Below are 18,943 nucleotides of genomic sequence, written 5' to 3' on the forward strand. Positions count from 1 at the left end.
GAGGAGGGGGTGGATAATCTTTTTTTTTTTTTCTCTTTTGCATTACTGTTCATCAAAAGGCTTTTCTTAGTGAAAGAGGGACAGAGGGAGAGAGAGAGAGAGAGGGGGCTGAGGACGTTGAGGAGAAGATGAGAAAGAGGGAAAGGGTGAAAAGTATTCCAGGAGGAACATCCCAACTTCAGTCATGCCCCAGTGAATGTGCTGACAGGGTCTGTCTGCGCCACAGCGGAGCAAGTGTCATACACTCTGACAAACCACACCGCGCTGCACAGGACCAGAGCAAACTGCAACTATTTAACACACACAGCACACACGTTTCACCATGCAAACATTAAATACAGTGTGGTGGATCGTTGCTGGTTTTGTCCACGGGAAAATGCATTTTAAAAAGAGATTTCACTGATTTTGCATGTGAAGGTTGTCTTATTCATCACGGAGGGTGCTATTCAACCTGTAACACAGTTGCATTATTGCCTTCAAATGAGCTTTCAAATTCTGACAGAAAAAAGCCACGATGATGTCAGCTAGGGGTTAAAGGGGCTGTGTTATGCTCATTTTCAGGTTCAACGTTGTATTATGGGTTTTGAGGATTTTTTAAACATAATTTCATGTCCAAAAAACAATTTTTCTCACATTGCCCATGACTGCTGCATCTCTATTCACCTTCTGTTTGAGAGGCTCTTTTGTGGAATTACAATCCACTGGTTTGTCACATGATAAAAGGACTTTTTGGCAAAGACTTTGCTTGTGAAAGAGACATCTGTAATTCAGCGGATACGTTTTTTGAGTGTCAGAAACCTAAAATGACTTGTTTCACTATCAGAATTAGACCCCCATTCACTAGTGCGTGCTCTATGGGCCCAACAGTGCAGAAAATCCATTCATAGAAGATCAAGAGCATTAAATAGACACAGGTCTAACTGTCTTGGCTTCATGTGACTTTGTGCAACTTTCATAGGAATGAACAAGGCCTCGTCTTTAACACTGTATCCAGTTCTCTTTAGACATCCATGGTATTTTTGGTGTCTATGTACAGTGTGTTGTTGCAGCCAAGGGAATGACCGTAACCAAAGAGAGCATTACTTTTTCAGTACAAGACTAACCAATAAAAACTTTTTGTTATTTAACTTTTTATTCAATTTCTTATAGGTCAAACATCATATAAAATACATCAAACTTCCACACAAACAAATCGACCATATTAAACAAAAATACATCGAATAAAAAAAAAAAATGCATATACATGTAAATACACATGCATACACAAATCCCCGCCCATAAACAGTGCAGCACATTTCCCAAAACTAAACACTATATTCGCAAAGTTAGTATATGATAATATATATACACATACATACATACACGCATATATACATATACTTTTATATATATATATATATATATATATATATATATATATATATATATATATTCCCCTTTTGTATGATTCAGAAAATGACCCCAGACCTGGTTCTCAATAAAAACTTCAAAATTACAATATACATAACTGCCCCTGACGTTAGCATATAGCTACATGTAGCAGCAGTAATGTGCCTGGAACTTACATCATGGATCTTTAATAGAAGTGGATATGGTGCTGTCTGTAAACTGTAAACAACAGCAAAACAGGGTGAATTATGACTTTTTCTATTATGATTTCTTGGTCCATGGAGATTTTGTGTTTTTTAAAACTTTACTCTAAACTGTAAACAACATCAAAACAGGGAGAATTATGACTTTTTCTATTATGATTTCTTGGTCCATGGAGATTTTATATTTTTTTAAACTTTACTCGAGCCAAGAGAAACCATCTAAAAACCTGTGATGTCATCACAATATGAAATCTATGGGCCAGCAGGAGAAACACTACTGCAGCGGTCCTCAATACGTGGAAGTAAGCCCAGAAGCTAGAAAACCTTTTTTGGCATATTTTTTTAAGCAATTCCAATTGAACTGAATGGGTGCCATGTTTGGGTCCAGAATCCAGTTCTTATAATACATTTATGGCCTACAGCAGCTCGAGCAGAGAGTAAAAAAAAACCCAGTTGGAAACGGAGTGTTCGGAACAGTCAGATACCTGAGGTTTTTGTTTGTATGTTTGTTTATTTATTTGAAACTTTGGCCCCATTAAGTATGAACATTCGACATTGTAACATTGAGCATTGTGCAGAATAACACAGTTATTATTTGATTTGATTTTGATTTGATTTAAGTTTATTTCGAATATGAAAACAAATAATAATAAATAAAAAAAGAGTCAGACAAAACATTTAACATGACAGAATACATATTCGAAAAGGAGTGAGAAGAAGTAAAACTTATAAACTCCCACCCCCTCTCCTTAAATATGACAAGTTAACATCCTTGTCTAAACATGTTTTGTATTACAAAAACATAAATATAATTTACCTATACAGCGAAATTATACATACATACTACATACACGCGGCCACATTTGGATACATACCCAAACACACGCACACATACATATGAAAGGAGAAGAAACAACAACACAAGGAAAAGAAACAACAACACAAGGAAAAGAAACAACAACACAAGGAAAAGAAACAACAACACAAGACATATGACATATATCATTAAAAAAAAATCAAGTTGCATCAGTATTTAAATACAAATTGATATGGATATGACCAGGGCCGGTTCTAGCCCATTGGCTGCCCTAGGCGATATTGAGATTTTGCGCAAAATACAAATAAATAAATAAGAAAACACAGATCTTCATCAAATTAAGAATGGCAAAGACTGAAAATAAATAAAATGTAGACATACAAATGCAATAAAAATAAACATAAAAATGAAATTTAAATGTACATTTATATTTGATACATGAACTACATACAGGCAATATAATGGTCTCAACATTTTAATTTTTAGAAACTTTGGAACTTTACCAACAACAACTGAATTGAAAATAAGAATAAATAAATGAGAAAACACAGATCTGTTGATTGTAAAGACTGAAAATAAATAAAATGTACAAATGCGCCAATTTGGCGCCCTAGGCAGCCGCCTTGGTGGCCTGTAGGAATAACCGGCCCTGGATATGACAGACAATAAGTAAATGCATAATAGCTTCCAAATTTTAAACAGAAAAACTGTGTTACGAACTTGGAAAGATGTGTGCATTTACCAAGCAGGGTAAATGCTGTTGAGTTGCATTATGGGAAATTTAGGATGCACTATTTTAGGAGCCTGACCCATGCTAGGGACTAAAAGCCTCTAAAAGCTCTCTTGCATTAATTTTCACCATCCTTTTTTTAATTTTTAATTTTGATCTATTTTCTATCAATCTATTATTTTCAATCTGTTTCTTATGAGTCCTCCAACACTATAGAAGTGCGATGCCAATTTGCCGGGCAAACATCTTTGAAATGGAGATTTCGGAGTTACACATGTCTGTCTTCGTCTCCACACAGTAATAACAAACAGGTTTTTATGTTAATGCAATCTGGCAAATAGCCACATTATTGACTTGTCAGATGCGTAGGCTGATGATACTGAAATACTACTGTGAAGTGTGCCTGCTCTTATCTGAAAACAAGCACACTGATTGATATCTGACATTTTGATTTGGCGTAGGATTTCCATTTGAGGCTCGAGTGCATGAGAGGCACGCTGGGAGCGCGAGTCAGCTGCGTGAGAGCCGAGGAACCTTTTTACATCGCTCAAGGCGCCTTGTACAACAAAGTGCATCTGTATTGGGATTCTAACAGAGTGATCAAAGGACAATATTAATCCAGCTAATTAATCACGCATCAAAGTGATACGAAGCTCGCTGGTCCCTTTTTGCACTGCAGTCAGAAATCCTTGACAGTTCCCATTAATAGCTGCTCAGAGCGACTGTTATCCTATCTTTTTCCATGTAGAATAGTAAGATGATAACTTTGTCTCCGTCTATCTAATAGATATAAGAAAAAACACCCGGGTCATTATGGAGGTATAAGTGGATGTGTGTTCTGGGCCTAAAAAGCCCTCTGTGCTTATGAAAATGTGATTGCCGCTCTGTCCTGCCTGCTCGTCTGCCAGTTCTCCTACCTGCCTATGCCGCTTCACTTTTAATTAACGCAGTGCAATGATTAAAGTTTTAACTTAATTATCTTTATCTTTATTCTCAGGGTGTCCAATCCTCCGTGGGAAACTGAATGAGACACTTCGCAAGAGGAGTGGGAAAAAGAAAAACCCCAGCAGAGAGAGAGAGAGAGAGAGAGAGTCTCGGCGAGATAGAGGAAGATATTACGCAGCGTGATAAAAAAAGGGAGAAGGAGTGACTGACACCTGCCCTCCAGCTCAGTGTGAAGGGCACGGAACGAGAGAGTGAGAGGAGGGGGGTATGAAAAGAGGGGAAAACAGAGGAGAGAATGAAGACAACCGGAAAACAAGGCCTGCCTCACAGCAAACCTCGCTCAAATTAGGACATCTAGCCACAAGACAAGATGATTACCAGAAATCTGCTCCTATTGGTTTCCCTGTGCCTGTGGGCGGGGCTTGCGGGAGTCGCCTCGGCCAGTAAGATCCTGCGGAGGAGAGGGGTGGGCGGATCCCACATGCTGAAGCTAGGGGAGAGCAGAGCTGCTGACCAACGGGATGCAAGCGTGGATGCCAATGCAATGCCCGTGGTGACTCTTAGAAACCTGATTAGTCATGAACAGGCGGGTGACACCGGATCTTTCTCTCATTCCAAAGGATTGCAGAGTCATGCTGCCGCTTCAGGAGCCAACAAGGAGAGGCAAGCGTTCAAGCCCAAGCGTGAGGTCGACTCCGTCACTAAAAAAGAAGTGACTTCGCACATATCGGCCAGTAACAAGGAGCTGAATCAGGATGTAAAGAAAGTCAAGAATAACACCAAGAACTCTGAGACTTCCACCAGAACCGGAAGGTCAGAGAAGACGTTCGCAATCCACCATAAACCAGATCAACACACCAATAAAACCAGGTTTAAATCAGGCTCTAGATCCAGGAGCAGGCCCGATTTGGGTGTCCACACCACAGGCGTCCCAGGGAAAGGGTTCAGTATAGATTCAAACCGAAAGCTGAACCTCACCGGCAGTTACGGGGTTCTGAAGCTGCTGTCGAAAGAGAACCTAGTTAGGATCGTCAATTCCCAAATGCAGAGCGTTCCCAGCCTGAGCTTTCCGAGCAAGGGCAGCCGGAGCAGGAAGAGAGACTTGATTGACGTTAATCACAGACAGTCAGAGGCTCAGAAAGCGCAGAGACAAGATATGGCTGTCACTCAGCTTCACACTGGATTTGATAATCAGACCGCATTTCCTTATTTAAGCCCAGTCACCACCCCAGATCTAAATCGAGAGCAGGGAGCTAACACACGTCTTAATCCACTAAGTGAAGTCAACCCGGCTTTGAGCAAAGGCCAGGGCAACTTGGGAATGCAGGGTTTAGATAGCGGCGATAGCAAGAGCAAACACCTCGTCCGTTTGCTGTCAACGCCTCGCAGCGAGGTCAGCCTGGGCCCCGAGAAGGAAACGCTAATCAGCCAAACAGAACCTCCACTTACATCGACAAAACATCTCCCGCTGCATGTTCCCTCTGAAACAAATGATTCTCCGCCGTCTGTGCTGACAATGCAACCCCTGGGAGTACGACCGGGGAACAGAGCAGCAGATCCCCATAGAGACCCATTAACGGAGTCAGTTCACACTGCTCAGGCAGAACTCAGCACAGCTCAGTACCCGGCAGATGAAGACAATAAACTTGTCAACAGCAGTCATGTCCTGAGGCTCCACCCAGCTCCCGAATGGAGCCACGACGCAAAAGACGCTGCGATGCAAGCTGTCGATCCAGAAAGTGCGAACGGCCTCGTGTTCGAGGAGGCAGAGTCGGAGGAGGAAGAGGAGCCGCCGCCGCCGCGAGATCGCATGGAAACCACCGGGTCGCGCTCCCGCAGCAGGAGGAGCTGGATCTGGAACCAGTTCTTTGTGATCGAAGAGTACGCCGGGCCAGAACCTGTGCTCATCGGACGGGTAAGGAAAAAGAAAAACTTCATTCATCATTTACAAGGGCTGTGAACTATTTTATGAATATTTGATGAATATTTAAGATGCCCTTACAAGTCTCTTACATGGCTTATTTAACCTTAGGTCCTTCTCTCAGGTACACACCTCATACAAGAAGTGCTTAGCATAATTTAACCCCACAGTCACGCTCACAGGTTTTTTTTTCCCCTTGCATTGTTATAAAGCTGCAATTGGAATTGATTTACATTGCTTCGGCACGATGTGGTGCCTTCCAGGTAGCAGTAAAAACTTCAATGAATCAATGGTGTACTGAGGCGCAACAAAAAGCCCCGAATCCCGCGCGCCCAAGGGGCTAGTCATGATCACTACCAATCTGCAGCCGCCAATCGAAATTGACATATCCAGGAGAATTAATGGCTTTACTTTTTCTTTCCGCCATTGATCCTCACCCTAAGGCAGAAAGCAAGAGTAGTCCCAGTGTTCCCTCATTTTCCTGTAGGTCAGACCTGTCAGCTCTCCTCCCTCATGGTCCAGAGGTCTGCAAGGTCCCGCTAATGCTATTTCATTCAGACTGATTTACACTTGCTTTGACAGGATTTATCACTGCCTCACCACAACACACACACACACACACACACACACACACACACACACACACACACACACACACACACAGATACACACACACACACATACACACACAGGGCTGTAGTCCTATTGCTGTGCTCTGTAATTTATTGCAATCATCGACTGGGCATGTCTCACCCCCAGCGCCTGATGCACTCCCTCCTCCTTTTTAAGCGCAGATGAGCGTGGAGGAGGTCACGTGGACCTGGACAGAAGGTGTCTCGGAGCCCCTTGCTCCGTAATGGCTGCACTCTCGGTCCTCAGCATGCGCCAACTGTCTCAGTACCCAGCTGCGGTAGATGAGCTAATTTATAAGCCTGTGTGGCCAGTTTGCTGAGCAAATGAATAGTAATGATCCCTGTGTGACTGCTGCAGGCTGTTGGAAGCCACACAGTTGGAAGTTGTGTGTGTGTGAGGGAAAGAGAGGGAGCTCTAAGTTGCGCTAGTGGCGGAGAGGTCTGGCTCGATTGGAGCTAGCTCACATTCATTAGAAGGAAAAAAAAAAGCTCTTTGTGTTTTAATATTATATATCCAGGTGCACACAGATGGGCAGGAGCCTGCAGTCCTCACACACTGACTCCCTCAGAGCAACGATGATCAGCCAACATTTAATTTGGCTGTTTTTGCTTTTGCACTATGAGTGATGATGGTCTGAGCTGAATGCTATGAAGCACTGTTAGTGGCCACGGAGAAGATGCAAGAGCGAGCGGTCCAGCTTACAGATGGCAGCGCGTGTAAAGCCATTAGTGCCAATCTGCTGTGTCAAGCAGGTATTTATGCCAGCACATTGTATGGCACTCAAGGAGGGAACACCGCCAGGCCACACACATGCCCATATGATAGTGCTGACACTTGGAGTACACCCAGAACGCTATTGTGTTTGTGTGTGTGTGTGTGTGGCGGGCTAGAGATGCGTATGATTAGTACCCTACTGTATTGGACAGTGACGGCACACATGAATAATGCTCTTATAGATCTTAATACGCTTATGAATTTTTAATCTCTGCTCCAGTGCAGGCCGGTGCTATAGGTAGAGAGATCAATGCAGCACATGCTGCCTTGTTTTTTTCCTCCTCTGAGGGACCTGATTGTGCTTTAATGGAGAGCGCTGTGATGGAGAGCGTGAAGAAACTGACTGTACAGGCCAGAACAGCTCCACCTGCCAGATCCAACACAGTCCAAATTCAGACTCAATCAGCTACAAACACTCTCCTTGCCTGTGACTCACAGCACGTTTCTCTCCTGCAGCCGGCTTTACCGTGTCAGCGCACACACTCAGACACATGAACCGTGTGCATCTGAAGGTGTGATTCTGCTCATGTTCAGTTTCATACTCATACTTTTTTCATCCTCATATTTTTTTTTCATGTTGCGTTTCTACTAGATCGTATTTACATGCCTTAATGTTAAAAAATGCATTATTTTTCTCACCCTGTCAGAAACAGGAGCATTTTAGCGCCTGTCTCTTTAAGAACCAAGTCTGCTCTGATTTGTCAACAATTAGTGTCTCTGCACAATCATTGCAGCCGGGGAATGACGAATGTTAAATAATACATTATTTTTCTCACCCTGTCTGAAACAGGAGCATTTTAGCGCCTGTCTCTTTAAGAACCAAGTCTGCTCTAATTTGTCGGTTCTTTGTGTCTCTGCACCATCATTGCAGCTGGGGAATGACAAATGTTAAAAAAAACATTATTTTTCTCACCCCGTCAGAAACAGGAGCATTTAAGCACCTGTCTCTTTAAGAACCAAGTCTGCTCTGATTTGTCAACAATTAGTGTCTCTGCACAATCATTGCAGCCGGGGAATGACAAAAATGTTAAAAAATACTAAATATTATTTTTCGCAACCTGTCAGAAACAGGAGCATTTTAGCGCCTGTCTCTTTAAGAGCCCAGTCTGCTCTGATTTGGCAGCTCTTTGTGTCTCTGCACCATCATTGCAGCCGGGGAATGACTGTAACTGTAACAGCACTCTAACAACATTTTCTACCAAAATACAGTATTGCAGTGACATTACTACTGATGTGACATCACTACTGACATCATTATTTCTCCATGAATTGAGCATTTGGATACTTTCACAGTATTTACATAGCACGTAGACCCACTTTATGATAAAAAAAGAGATGCAAATCTCACTTCTTTTTCTATTTTAACACAAACCCAGATTTTTTTTTAACCTTTACCATATATTTCAGTTGTCTAACCATAACAAAGTATGTTTGTTCGAGTCCACAACATTACCTACTTCAACATCAAAGGCATAGCTTTATTATCACCACAGGCAGAAATGAGAACAGGTTGCATCGGTTCAGGAACATTGAAATTCAATGTGTCTGTGGTTCAGTGTATTTCTGGTTTGCAGAAACATACAATGCCAACACTTATTCTGGCGACTGGACTGAAAATCCGCCCCCTAACACTGATTCATGCTGCTGTTTTTTTTCCTGCGATCCCGGACAGTTTGGCCTGGATAAATCTCTACTAAAGCTGGAAACAAGAGCCAAGACTCTAATCTGTGATGTCAATGGGAGACAAAGGCTCTGCTGGTAAAGTGATAATGAATTAGGGGAGCAACTTTGTGAACACAGTGACACCACCCAGTGTAATTTTGCATGGGTATTTATAAGCACTTTTGTTAGAAACGCTCTAAAAAAACCCCCACATTTGTATTAAATCTAAAAGCAGCAGCCTCCAGAGCCACCAGATATCCATTCACTTCTGTTTGAGTGGCTCTTGAAATCCATCAAAGTAAGTGAAAACCATCAAAGGTCTAAGTTTTTGTTTACTGTGTCCTATCTTCTTTTTGGATGGTTGTTCAGGTTCATAAGAGTTGCCAGAAAGGGCAAGAGAAAAATTCTGAGTAGTGAATTGTCTGACTCAATTTTCTACTCTCTGTCCACACACACACACACACACACACACACACACACACACACACACACACTCTATCTCTCCCTTACACACACACATGCACATATTCACACACTCACACACTCACACGCGCTCACATACGCAGACGATGTCATGTTACTATATTTTCTCACGCTGGAGTGTCTCTGCCCCATGATAATTGTGAATTTAATTGATGCTGTCACATGGTCCGTAATGGGGTTTCAAGTGATTGCAGAGGCAGTGTGAAAGAAACACAGATTTTTCTTGAGGAGAAAAGGCGCCTCAGCAGAGCTGGGATTAAGAAAAAAAAACACCACTTTCTGATTAGCTTTTCTTCCTCTTTTACTCTCCTCTTGAAATGCAAACTCCCTAACACCTCATGTGGGGAGACAACGTGACATATATATAGTTTCTCTCTGAGAGGAGATTCCAGCATCTCCATGTTGCCCTGTTTCACCTTTTATAACATCTGAAGACTGCCAGCTACCTGACGCATATGTAACCCACCAGTGCAACAGGAAATGGACCTAGGCTATCATCATTAGCATAATATTAACATCAGCATGATCATACATAATTCATAGTTAGTGAAATATGCCTTTATTACACAATTAGCATTGTTTTCCCCACACATGACACACTACAGCACATCAAACATGCAGACATCAATGTGAATCAGTAATTAAATACTTTCACGTTCCGACTCACCAAACAGTAACCTTACATTCCCAGGGTGGCGTCTGCTCATATTTCTCATTATATCCAATCATTCATTAACAGTCGGTGCTGGAAATTGCCCTTGCAAAGTGCAGCTAAAAGATTCCTCCAGCCCCAGGGTATCTTAAGATATATAAATAACATCGTTATTGACCGTTCTGGTATTGGCGCCGGCGGGTGCAACGTGCACACACATGATATTGCGAAAGCGCCTGTCAGAAGCTGGAGGTGTGATGCAAGGGCAAGAAGGAGGCTGTCGCTGGAAGTTAAGTGCTGGTGTTGCAGACTGTGTACGTCTGCATGCACATTAGGTTTTTCCTCTGATGCTCACTCTAGCAAAGCCCTTTTAGTCATTAGCCACAAGCCAGTGGTGGGAAGTAACTAAGTACATTTACTCACATGCAATTTTGAGGGAAAGTGCTTTTATTTAATGATTTATACTTTAAGCTGTTTTATAATTCTCCTTACCAATTTCAGAGGGGAATATTGTACCCTTTGTTTCATTAAATTTATATATCCGAATGAGGGAAGAAAGATATGATGAACTGTTGTTAATAAAGCTTCCACACAATGGTAAAATTAACTAAAACTCCACTTGGGTCTCTTCAATACTTAAATACTGCTTACACGTGGATGCATTTATAATAATAATAATCCAATAATGCGATGAATAATTTACTTGTCTGAAACGGGGTGGTAATACATTTACACACAGATTTTACACATAATTATTAACGTGATAAAAGTTGTATTTTTTCTTCTAAAGTTTGAGAAAATAGTCCCATGCTATTGGAGCTTGATTCAAGTCTTTGTTGTATTTCTGACAAAGTAGCTGCTCAAAGTGAGTTTTTCTGAATCCAGTTATCCATTAATGTGTATTTCTTATTGGAAATCTGGGACTTTTATTATTAAAGGTCCCATATTTTAAAATCTAAGAGTTCCTTTCCTTTTGCACACAGCCCATATTTAGAAAATATGTATTCAAACAGAGCGTTCTTTAAGGTTGTAATGCCACAGATATACAACTGCAAATACAAAGAAGTTGCTACCTTGTCTAAAATGCAAATAAAACAAAGTGCGATAATTTGCTAATCCCTTGTGGCATATATTCATCTGAACTGTAGAAAGACAATTATATTTTGTGTTCAAACTTTTGTTTTTGTTAATACATACTCTGCTTTACTCTGAATTTGATGCATTATTTACTTCTTTACGTTTTATACAGTGTCCCAAGTTGTTTGCAATCATCACAGTCATTCCCCGGCTGCAATGACAGTGCAGACTTCGAGAGGGCAGACACCCAGGAAACACTGACCAATCAGAGTGAACTGGGCTTTTTAGGGGGGGGGGGGGGGGGGTAACTTAAAGAGACAGGCACTAAAACGGAGAGTTTTAAACAGTAGGTAAATACAGGTATATTCAGAACACAGACATGGGCTTTAAACATTACAAGCATGTGAACATTTTCTTTTTTTGGCATTAAAAAACCTCTAAATACATGTTGCAGACAATACCTTTCATACACTCAGTTCTCCTCATGTCAGCGTGGGTTCTCACCAGGTCCTCCAGCTCTTCTTCCCTCGGTCCAAAAACATGCAGCTTGGGTTTAATTGGTGACTCTAAATTGCCCGTAGGTGTGAATGAGAGCACGAGTGGTTTTCTGCCTCATGTGTCAGCCCTGTGATAGTCTGGCGACCTGTCCAGGGTGTACCCGCCTCTCGCCCAGTGTCAGCTAGGATCAGCTTCAGCCGCCCACGACCCGGTGATAATGGATGAATGGACTTTGACAGCAAATCCTTTACCTGACACATACAGAGTATGTTCACACTATGGTTCTGCTACTTAACCTCTTGAAGCCCGCCTGCCCACTGGCACTGAGCGTTTAAACATTTTTTTTTAAAAATGAACGAAGAGCACATACATAAAATAAATGAAAGGGCAGACAGTCGTCATCTTCCAGGGACAGATGAAGAGTTACAGCTTCTGTAAAAAGGAATGCAATGGTTCCCAGATCCTCCAGAACTTGTCTGATTTGTGATTAAGGTCATGAGTCGACTTCTCGAGAGGAATGAGAGCAGAATATATTTTATTTTTAACACATATATATTTTACTGAATGTTATAGTTACCCCCAGAGTGTTGGACTCAAGTCACATGACCTGGTTTGAATTTTTTATGACTTTAAACTTGATTAAACAAAATCAAAAAAAGACCTGCAACTTGACTTTTACACTGATGAATCATGTGTCTTTTGTTGGACTTGAACCCTTTGACTTGAAAATAATTCCTTTCTCCAAACCGTGCTCTATGCTCTAAAAATACTACTTGTTTTTATGATTAAATTCAGTTGCCCTTCTTTTGGAAAACTTTTTTTACTTAATAAATGCAAATATATTATATTATCAGGCCATAGTGGCATTAGATTTGGTGAAGTGTACTTGTGAGTAATTGTGACTACGACCTGTTGTGACCTCATACCTAATACCAATTTTGGAGAGGTTTGGGAAGAACAGAAACACCAGAAACTAAACAGTTTTTAGCTCACTTTAGATGAGGTCTGAGAGTCACTTGTTATAGACGAGGACCAAAAAATAGATTGTGCCTCATGCTAAACAAACTTTTTCATCACATCTTCAGAAACTAGAAGATTTTACCTTTCAATTGAAGCCTCCCAGACATACATTTCGCTTTCTAGTTCTTTTCCTTATGACCCTTTCATTTGGAGAATAAAGTAAAAGACTGCTGCTGTATGCACATGCTCAATTTCCTCCCCTGACCTGAATGCAGGCTGACATAAATACACAAAAACATGCAGATTCTAAATACATATTTGTGACACTAACACTTCACAAAGCACAGAGAGCTTGTAAGTCTTGCTTCAAAGTCCTAAATAACAGGACTCGGATGAAAGGGGCCTTTAAGAAGCTGAAGAAAAGAAGAGCGGGGTATGGCAGACAAAAAATCTAAGACTAAGAGTGTGAGAGTGCCAATAGGAGGGCCTGCACGAACTGTAAACACACACCTCCTGACAAGGAACTCATCAATAATGATAAAAAAAAGTGTCTCCTTGCAAGCGGCTCTGTGTGTTTGTGTGCTTCCATTCTTACACTCCCTGTAGAAATCATTTAGCCTCCGGGTCCGAGCACAGCAGGGGTGAGACAGCAATTAGAGAGTGACTGCAGTGTCGGAGGGAGGGAGGAGACGGTGAGATAACAAGACAGAAGAGAGCGAGATTACCATGCAGGACGATGAAGGGATGATGTGTAAGAAGGGGGGGAAGGGGGGGGGGTAGAACCGGAGTGAGCACAGAGAGAGGTTAAAAAAGAAAGGCGATGTGCGGCACATTAAGGGCAGCGTTAATGGCATGTGGATACACAGAGCGGAGGGGTAAGGGAAAAAAAAAAGTGAGAGTGGTTGGAAAGTGAGGAAAGGTTAATAGCTTACAACTGGCGGAGGGGAAGAACGTGCGAGGCAGTTTAAGGAAAAAGAGAGGAGGGGATGGAGCGAGAGATCACACACGTTTCTAAAGCTGACCTCTCAGCCCGACAAGGCCCCGAAGCGAGCCGCGGAGAGACAGACAGGAGAGAGGAAGAGAGGGTTATGAATAGAGGCAGCAGGGAATCCAGGGCATTGGAGGTTTGCAGGGAGAAAAAATACAAGAGAGCAGGGGAAGAGAAAGAGTGAGAGAATGGAGGAAGCAGTTAAATACCATTTTATTACAAGCCCCCGTGGAGGCCACATTCAAATCTATGTTTCTGTGCTGAGTGGGTGCAGGATCACATAGAAAATAATAGATGGGTAGACTGAAGGGAACAAGGCAACGAGGAGAAAAGAAGAGGAAGAAAAGAGGAGAAACTGTGGAGTCTATTAAAGATGGAATTCAAAGGAAACACAGGCTGCCTTTCTCTTCTTTACTTCCAATCTCCCCTCTCTCTTTATAGCCCGTGTTTCATCTCGGGATAATGTCGAACAAATCAGCAAAGCGAGCTCGTGAATTTAAAGCGCCGTTCTCCCGGATGTGAGAACGGCAGTATTTTATCTCCGAGAGTATATGAACCGCTTAGAACACATCTACACCGTTTCCAACTTAATATAAAAATGCATTTGTAGATAACCCAGGATATTTGGTTTGGCATGTGTGCAGCCTTAACAACCTATGGTAATGTAATAAGACAAAAAATAAAGCGCAAATTGGAGCCGGGGCTGGTTTATCGCCCCGAGGTTAACCCTTCGAGGTCATCCGTGTCACTGGTGAGAGATGCGGTGAGTGTTTAGCCAGTGTGCAGTAATGTGACATGGTGAATATGTGAAGTGAAGAGGCCGTGCAGGAGTTGAATTCATGATTATGCATAGGCCTGTGTGAGCTCCGTGACCTTGAGCTAATATTTATGCGTTGGCCTGGACCGTGCTCTCCACTTCTCCCCGTGGCCCTGAAGGAGGCCGTGAGTCAGGGAGCGCAGGGCAAGGCGAGAGAGGAGAGCAGAGGAGGCTGCAGAAGAATAAAAAGTCACATGACGGAAAGAGAGAGGAAGAGAGAGAAGAGCTGTCAGGTGGTAGAACTCCCCCTCAAGCATCCACAGCGGAGCAGCTAATCACAGGCTCTGATGAGTTAATCATCACTGTTGCTAAACACCAAAATTCTTCACAGTTACCAGTAGATGAACTTTGTTGCTTGTTAAGTTTTTATCCAATCTTAGCTCGACATTTTCAATATCAAAGTATTAAATCAACAAAATTAATATTTGCTTTAATCAGTGCGGAGTACTCCCATGTTAACATTAATGCTGCGGTAAATTAGGTTGCCGGGTGTGCTTCTGAGCTTTAGTTTCCTTGGACTGGATTTCAAAGTTTCAAATCTAAATATGGTAACAAGTCTGCTATCAGAACATGAATTTTATGTATAATGTGCAATATTTTCTCTTGGTTTGCGTTGGTTTGAGATTGGGACTTGGGGGAGGATTAAAAAAACAATTTCTTATCATTTTGGATCATAATTATTACCTTGTACACCTCTGTGTACAAAAATATGGAAAAGCTAGAGCAGATAATGGAAAAACAACATTGAAGCTTGAAGACAAAAAGCGTCACTGGGGACCAGCTACAACCCGTAAATCTGGGAAAAGACATTTAGTTAGTTTTAATGCTCTCCACATAGATTTTACATTTATTTGGCTGAGTTGGTGCCCAAAATGGCTTTGGTGCTGCACCAAAGCTTATAATGGAAATCGTATGGAAAACTAACAGTTACGTAACATGCTGCAAGTTGTTGCTGTTGGGTGGAAACCTTCTATGGCCAACATCATTACTCTAGAAAATTACAACAATCATTTGTGATTTTGGTTTCCCTAGGTTTGTGGTACACATATTTGGTGAGGCGTTTGGGACTTGGGGGACGATTAAAAAAACATTTGTCATCATTGTGGACCATAATTATTACCTTGTACACCTCTGTGTACAAAAATATGTAAAAGCTAAAGCAGATAATGAAAAAAACAACATCCAAAAAGCTTCACTGGGGACCAACTACAACCCGTAAATCTGGGAAAACCCATTTAGTTAGGTTTAATGCTCTCCATATTGATTATACATTTATTCGGCTCAGTTGTGTGCTGCACCAAAGCCTGATAATGGAAATGGTATGGGAAAACCCTGACAGTCACAACAATGCCAGAAATTGTTGCTATTGGCTGGAAATCTTCTGTGGCCAACATCCTTACTCTTTATAAAATGACCACAACCATGGCCCAATGGCCTATTGCCACAAAAGTTACTCCTAGCTAGTGTTTTAGCTGTTTAGCTGTCAAAGCAAGTTTTGAAATCACGGCCCAATAAATAATGCATGGGGGACATAACGTTAGTTTGGATCACAAGTCACACCATGACACCAACACATCAAATGATTGAATGAGTTGGTGGTATTCTGCAAATTTAATTTTGTCAATGGAGTCTGGTGGCTTTGCAGAAAAAACTAAAAACGGCTTCAGTTTGGAGTAACAGCATGTGATTTGGTATTAATAACTTGAACTTTTTTTATATGAAAAAGAAGTATTTTTTTTTTTTGAAGAATAAGACTTAAAACTAACAATAGAGACCATAACTTTTAGCAAAATGTTTTATTTGAGGTACTAAATTAAGTTAGAGGTAGGGTTTTTTACTCATAGACTTCTACACAAACACACTTATTTTTGCAACCAGTGGAGTCGCCCCCTGCTGGCCATCACAAAGAATGCAGGTTTAAGGTACTTCTGCTTTGGCTTCACTTTTCAGACCTGGAGGATGTCGCTTGGTACCCATGGAACGTATTTTTATTTAGATATCTTGAGGTCAAAGGTCAAGGGAACCATCTGAAAAAGGCTATGTTCGCAAGTTTGTCACTCACAAAAAATTTAGCCTAACTTTGGAATGGTATTTACCCCCCTTGACAATATATCCCTGTTGCAAAGTGCTGTCTGCTGGCAAGGTAAAGCAGTAAATATATTCTAAATATAGCGCTTTTTAGGTGGCTAAATCTGTTGATTAAATGATAATGATAAAAGCAGTAATTTTACCTCGCAACACACAAGCTGTTCGTTTGTGTTATTATGTAACTTTTGGTTTGTACCCAAACATGTGATAACAATTAATAGCTTCCGTGCTGTTACTCCAAACTGCTGGTATACCATGTTACATTAAAGTTATGCAGTTGCAGTCCATAACCCATTTTATCCAATTTGTTCGCCAGAGACATTGGTACATTGGTGAGTGGTAATAGCCGATGAGGAGTTAGCTTTACCCCTGCCATTACCCTGTGTGGTTGTATTTGTATTAGTATGTGTTTGCAAAGAATTTTGAGTTTTCAATTTAAATATATAATTATATATTTCCTGTTAGGGTCTTTTCATTTATTGAAGTGTTACAGTTATTGGATTGGATTTCCAAAAAGCCCACCAACAGACTGACAGACTGATGAAAAATATATAATTGAGTTACAGACAGAGACACAGACACATAATAGAAACACACCCTCCATTTTATTGGGAAGGTAAAATAAGATTTTTCTTCTCCCTGGTCCTTTTTAGATGGGATGTTTAAACAATTGTATACTGAAAGTGACTTGTCTTTTTTTGTAGTTTACACCAAGTAAAATATTACATTAAATTAAGGTGACGACAATTTGAATGTGCTTATAGCTGCATTCTTTCTAATGGCCAGCAATGGGGCGTCTTCACTGGTTACAAAAAAGAAGTATGATTGTATAGAAGTCTATGAGAAAACTACCCTACTTCTCATTTGATTTATTACCTCGGTGGACATTTTCCAAATTAGTTTATGGTTTTAATCTGCAGTTTCAAGCACAGCGTGACTACCTTGTGATTAGATTCACAAGTCTGAAACTTAATGACCTGTGTTTTAGGCCTGTGCTTCACTAGCCAAAATGAGCATACTAATTAATATTACAGTTAACATCAATTGCAGATGCAGCTATTGCACCAGCTGGGCTGGTTACCACCCTTTTCTCCAAATATGGTCATCACTGGCTCCAAAAACCAAGATGGCTACGACCAAAATGCCGAACTCTGGGGTTCAAAAAACGATCAGACCACAAACCAGCTGTGACATTTTTCACTGGAATTCTGAATACTGGTTCATTTACTTTATTTAGATCATGATTGATTGATTGATTGATTGATTGATTGATTGATTGTCTTTATTTCGAACATGCAAGCAAGTAAAAAAACAACAACAACAACAAAAACAAGTTTAAATATTAATAGATGAATAAATAAAAAACAAAACAAAAAAGCAAAAAAAAAATTGAGAAGACAGACACTTTCTGCAAGCTCAAAAGGGAGTAGGAAGAAGTAAAAAAACGTATCGAGTCCTACCCCTTAACAGGTCTCTATATCTATATACATATATATATATATATATGAATAATCAATATAGTCATATAAAATATTATAAACAATTATATATATATATATATATATATACTATAAACAATTTATATTACATTGTAAAAACCTATACATGTATATTGTAAATTACTATATAAATATAAATATTATAAATTTAATGATAACTTCATTCCCCGTAAAACTCACTTTTAGCTTCTATGTTTTTAAAAGAGGTATGATTGTTATGGTAAACATTTAGACACACTGTTGCCTATTTACACCTCCAACAGACATGGAGCAACATTATCATCCATTTGAAGTTGTGTTTTTGGCCACTGGACAAATGTAAAGCCATGTAAAGCCACTCTCTTATATTCTGTTGGTCTGCCCTCCCTCCTGAGCAGAATATCTGGCTCTTTAACTGTTAAATGCTCCCCTCTGTTTCCCAGCTAGTCTGTGTGTCTGCTGTTTAGTGTTGGGCAGGCAGCATACAGTGGGCTTATGTGGGCTTTTTTTGTTGAAAGCGGCTGCCTGCTGTGGGTGAAACAAGGTTGATAAAAGCTATGAGAGTAAACCAAATAGTAAAACAGTGAAACCAAAATAATGAGCAGAAAGACCTCGAAATACTACATAAAACTGAATTATTCCATTCGACGGTAGTATAAAAGTATGGATTAGAGCTGCTTTTCCGGCATTGTAATAAAGGCATCAATATTTCACTACATTTCTTTGAACACTTGCTCCTTGTGGAAACTGGGCAGTTATTTATGGACAACAGCCGGTGCGAGTCGCGGAGGCCACGGGAGAGAAGGGAAGAGGCTCGGCCACGGAGAG

At 40.8% G+C, this 18,943-nt stretch overlaps 1 protein-coding gene and 1 long non-coding RNA gene across 2 annotated transcripts in view; both read left to right on the top strand.

Moving 5' to 3' along the window:
• The window catches only part of LOC131980421 (uncharacterized), a 108,457-nt gene extending 104,274 nt beyond the window's left edge, over positions 1 to 4,183 (top strand). The window contains exon 3 of the long non-coding RNA XR_009395226.1: positions 4,137 to 4,183. This is a non-coding gene — a long non-coding RNA (uncharacterized LOC131980421). The remainder of the gene's footprint in view (positions 1 to 4,136) is intronic.
• Positions 4,184 to 4,532: 349 nt separating this feature from the next.
• Positions 4,533 to 18,943, top strand: part of LOC131980217 (uncharacterized) — a 175,057-nt gene continuing 160,646 nt past the window's right edge. The window contains exon 1 of the mRNA XM_059344430.1: positions 4,533 to 5,999. Coding sequence (XP_059200413.1) covers positions 4,566 to 5,999 — 1,434 coding nt within the window. The 5' untranslated portion in view covers positions 4,533 to 4,565. The remainder of the gene's footprint in view (positions 6,000 to 18,943) is intronic.

The sequence above is a fragment of the Centropristis striata genome, chromosome 11 (genome assembly GCF_030273125.1).
Source record: "Centropristis striata isolate RG_2023a ecotype Rhode Island chromosome 11, C.striata_1.0, whole genome shotgun sequence".
Taxonomy (NCBI): domain Eukaryota; kingdom Metazoa; phylum Chordata; class Actinopteri; order Perciformes; family Serranidae; genus Centropristis; species Centropristis striata.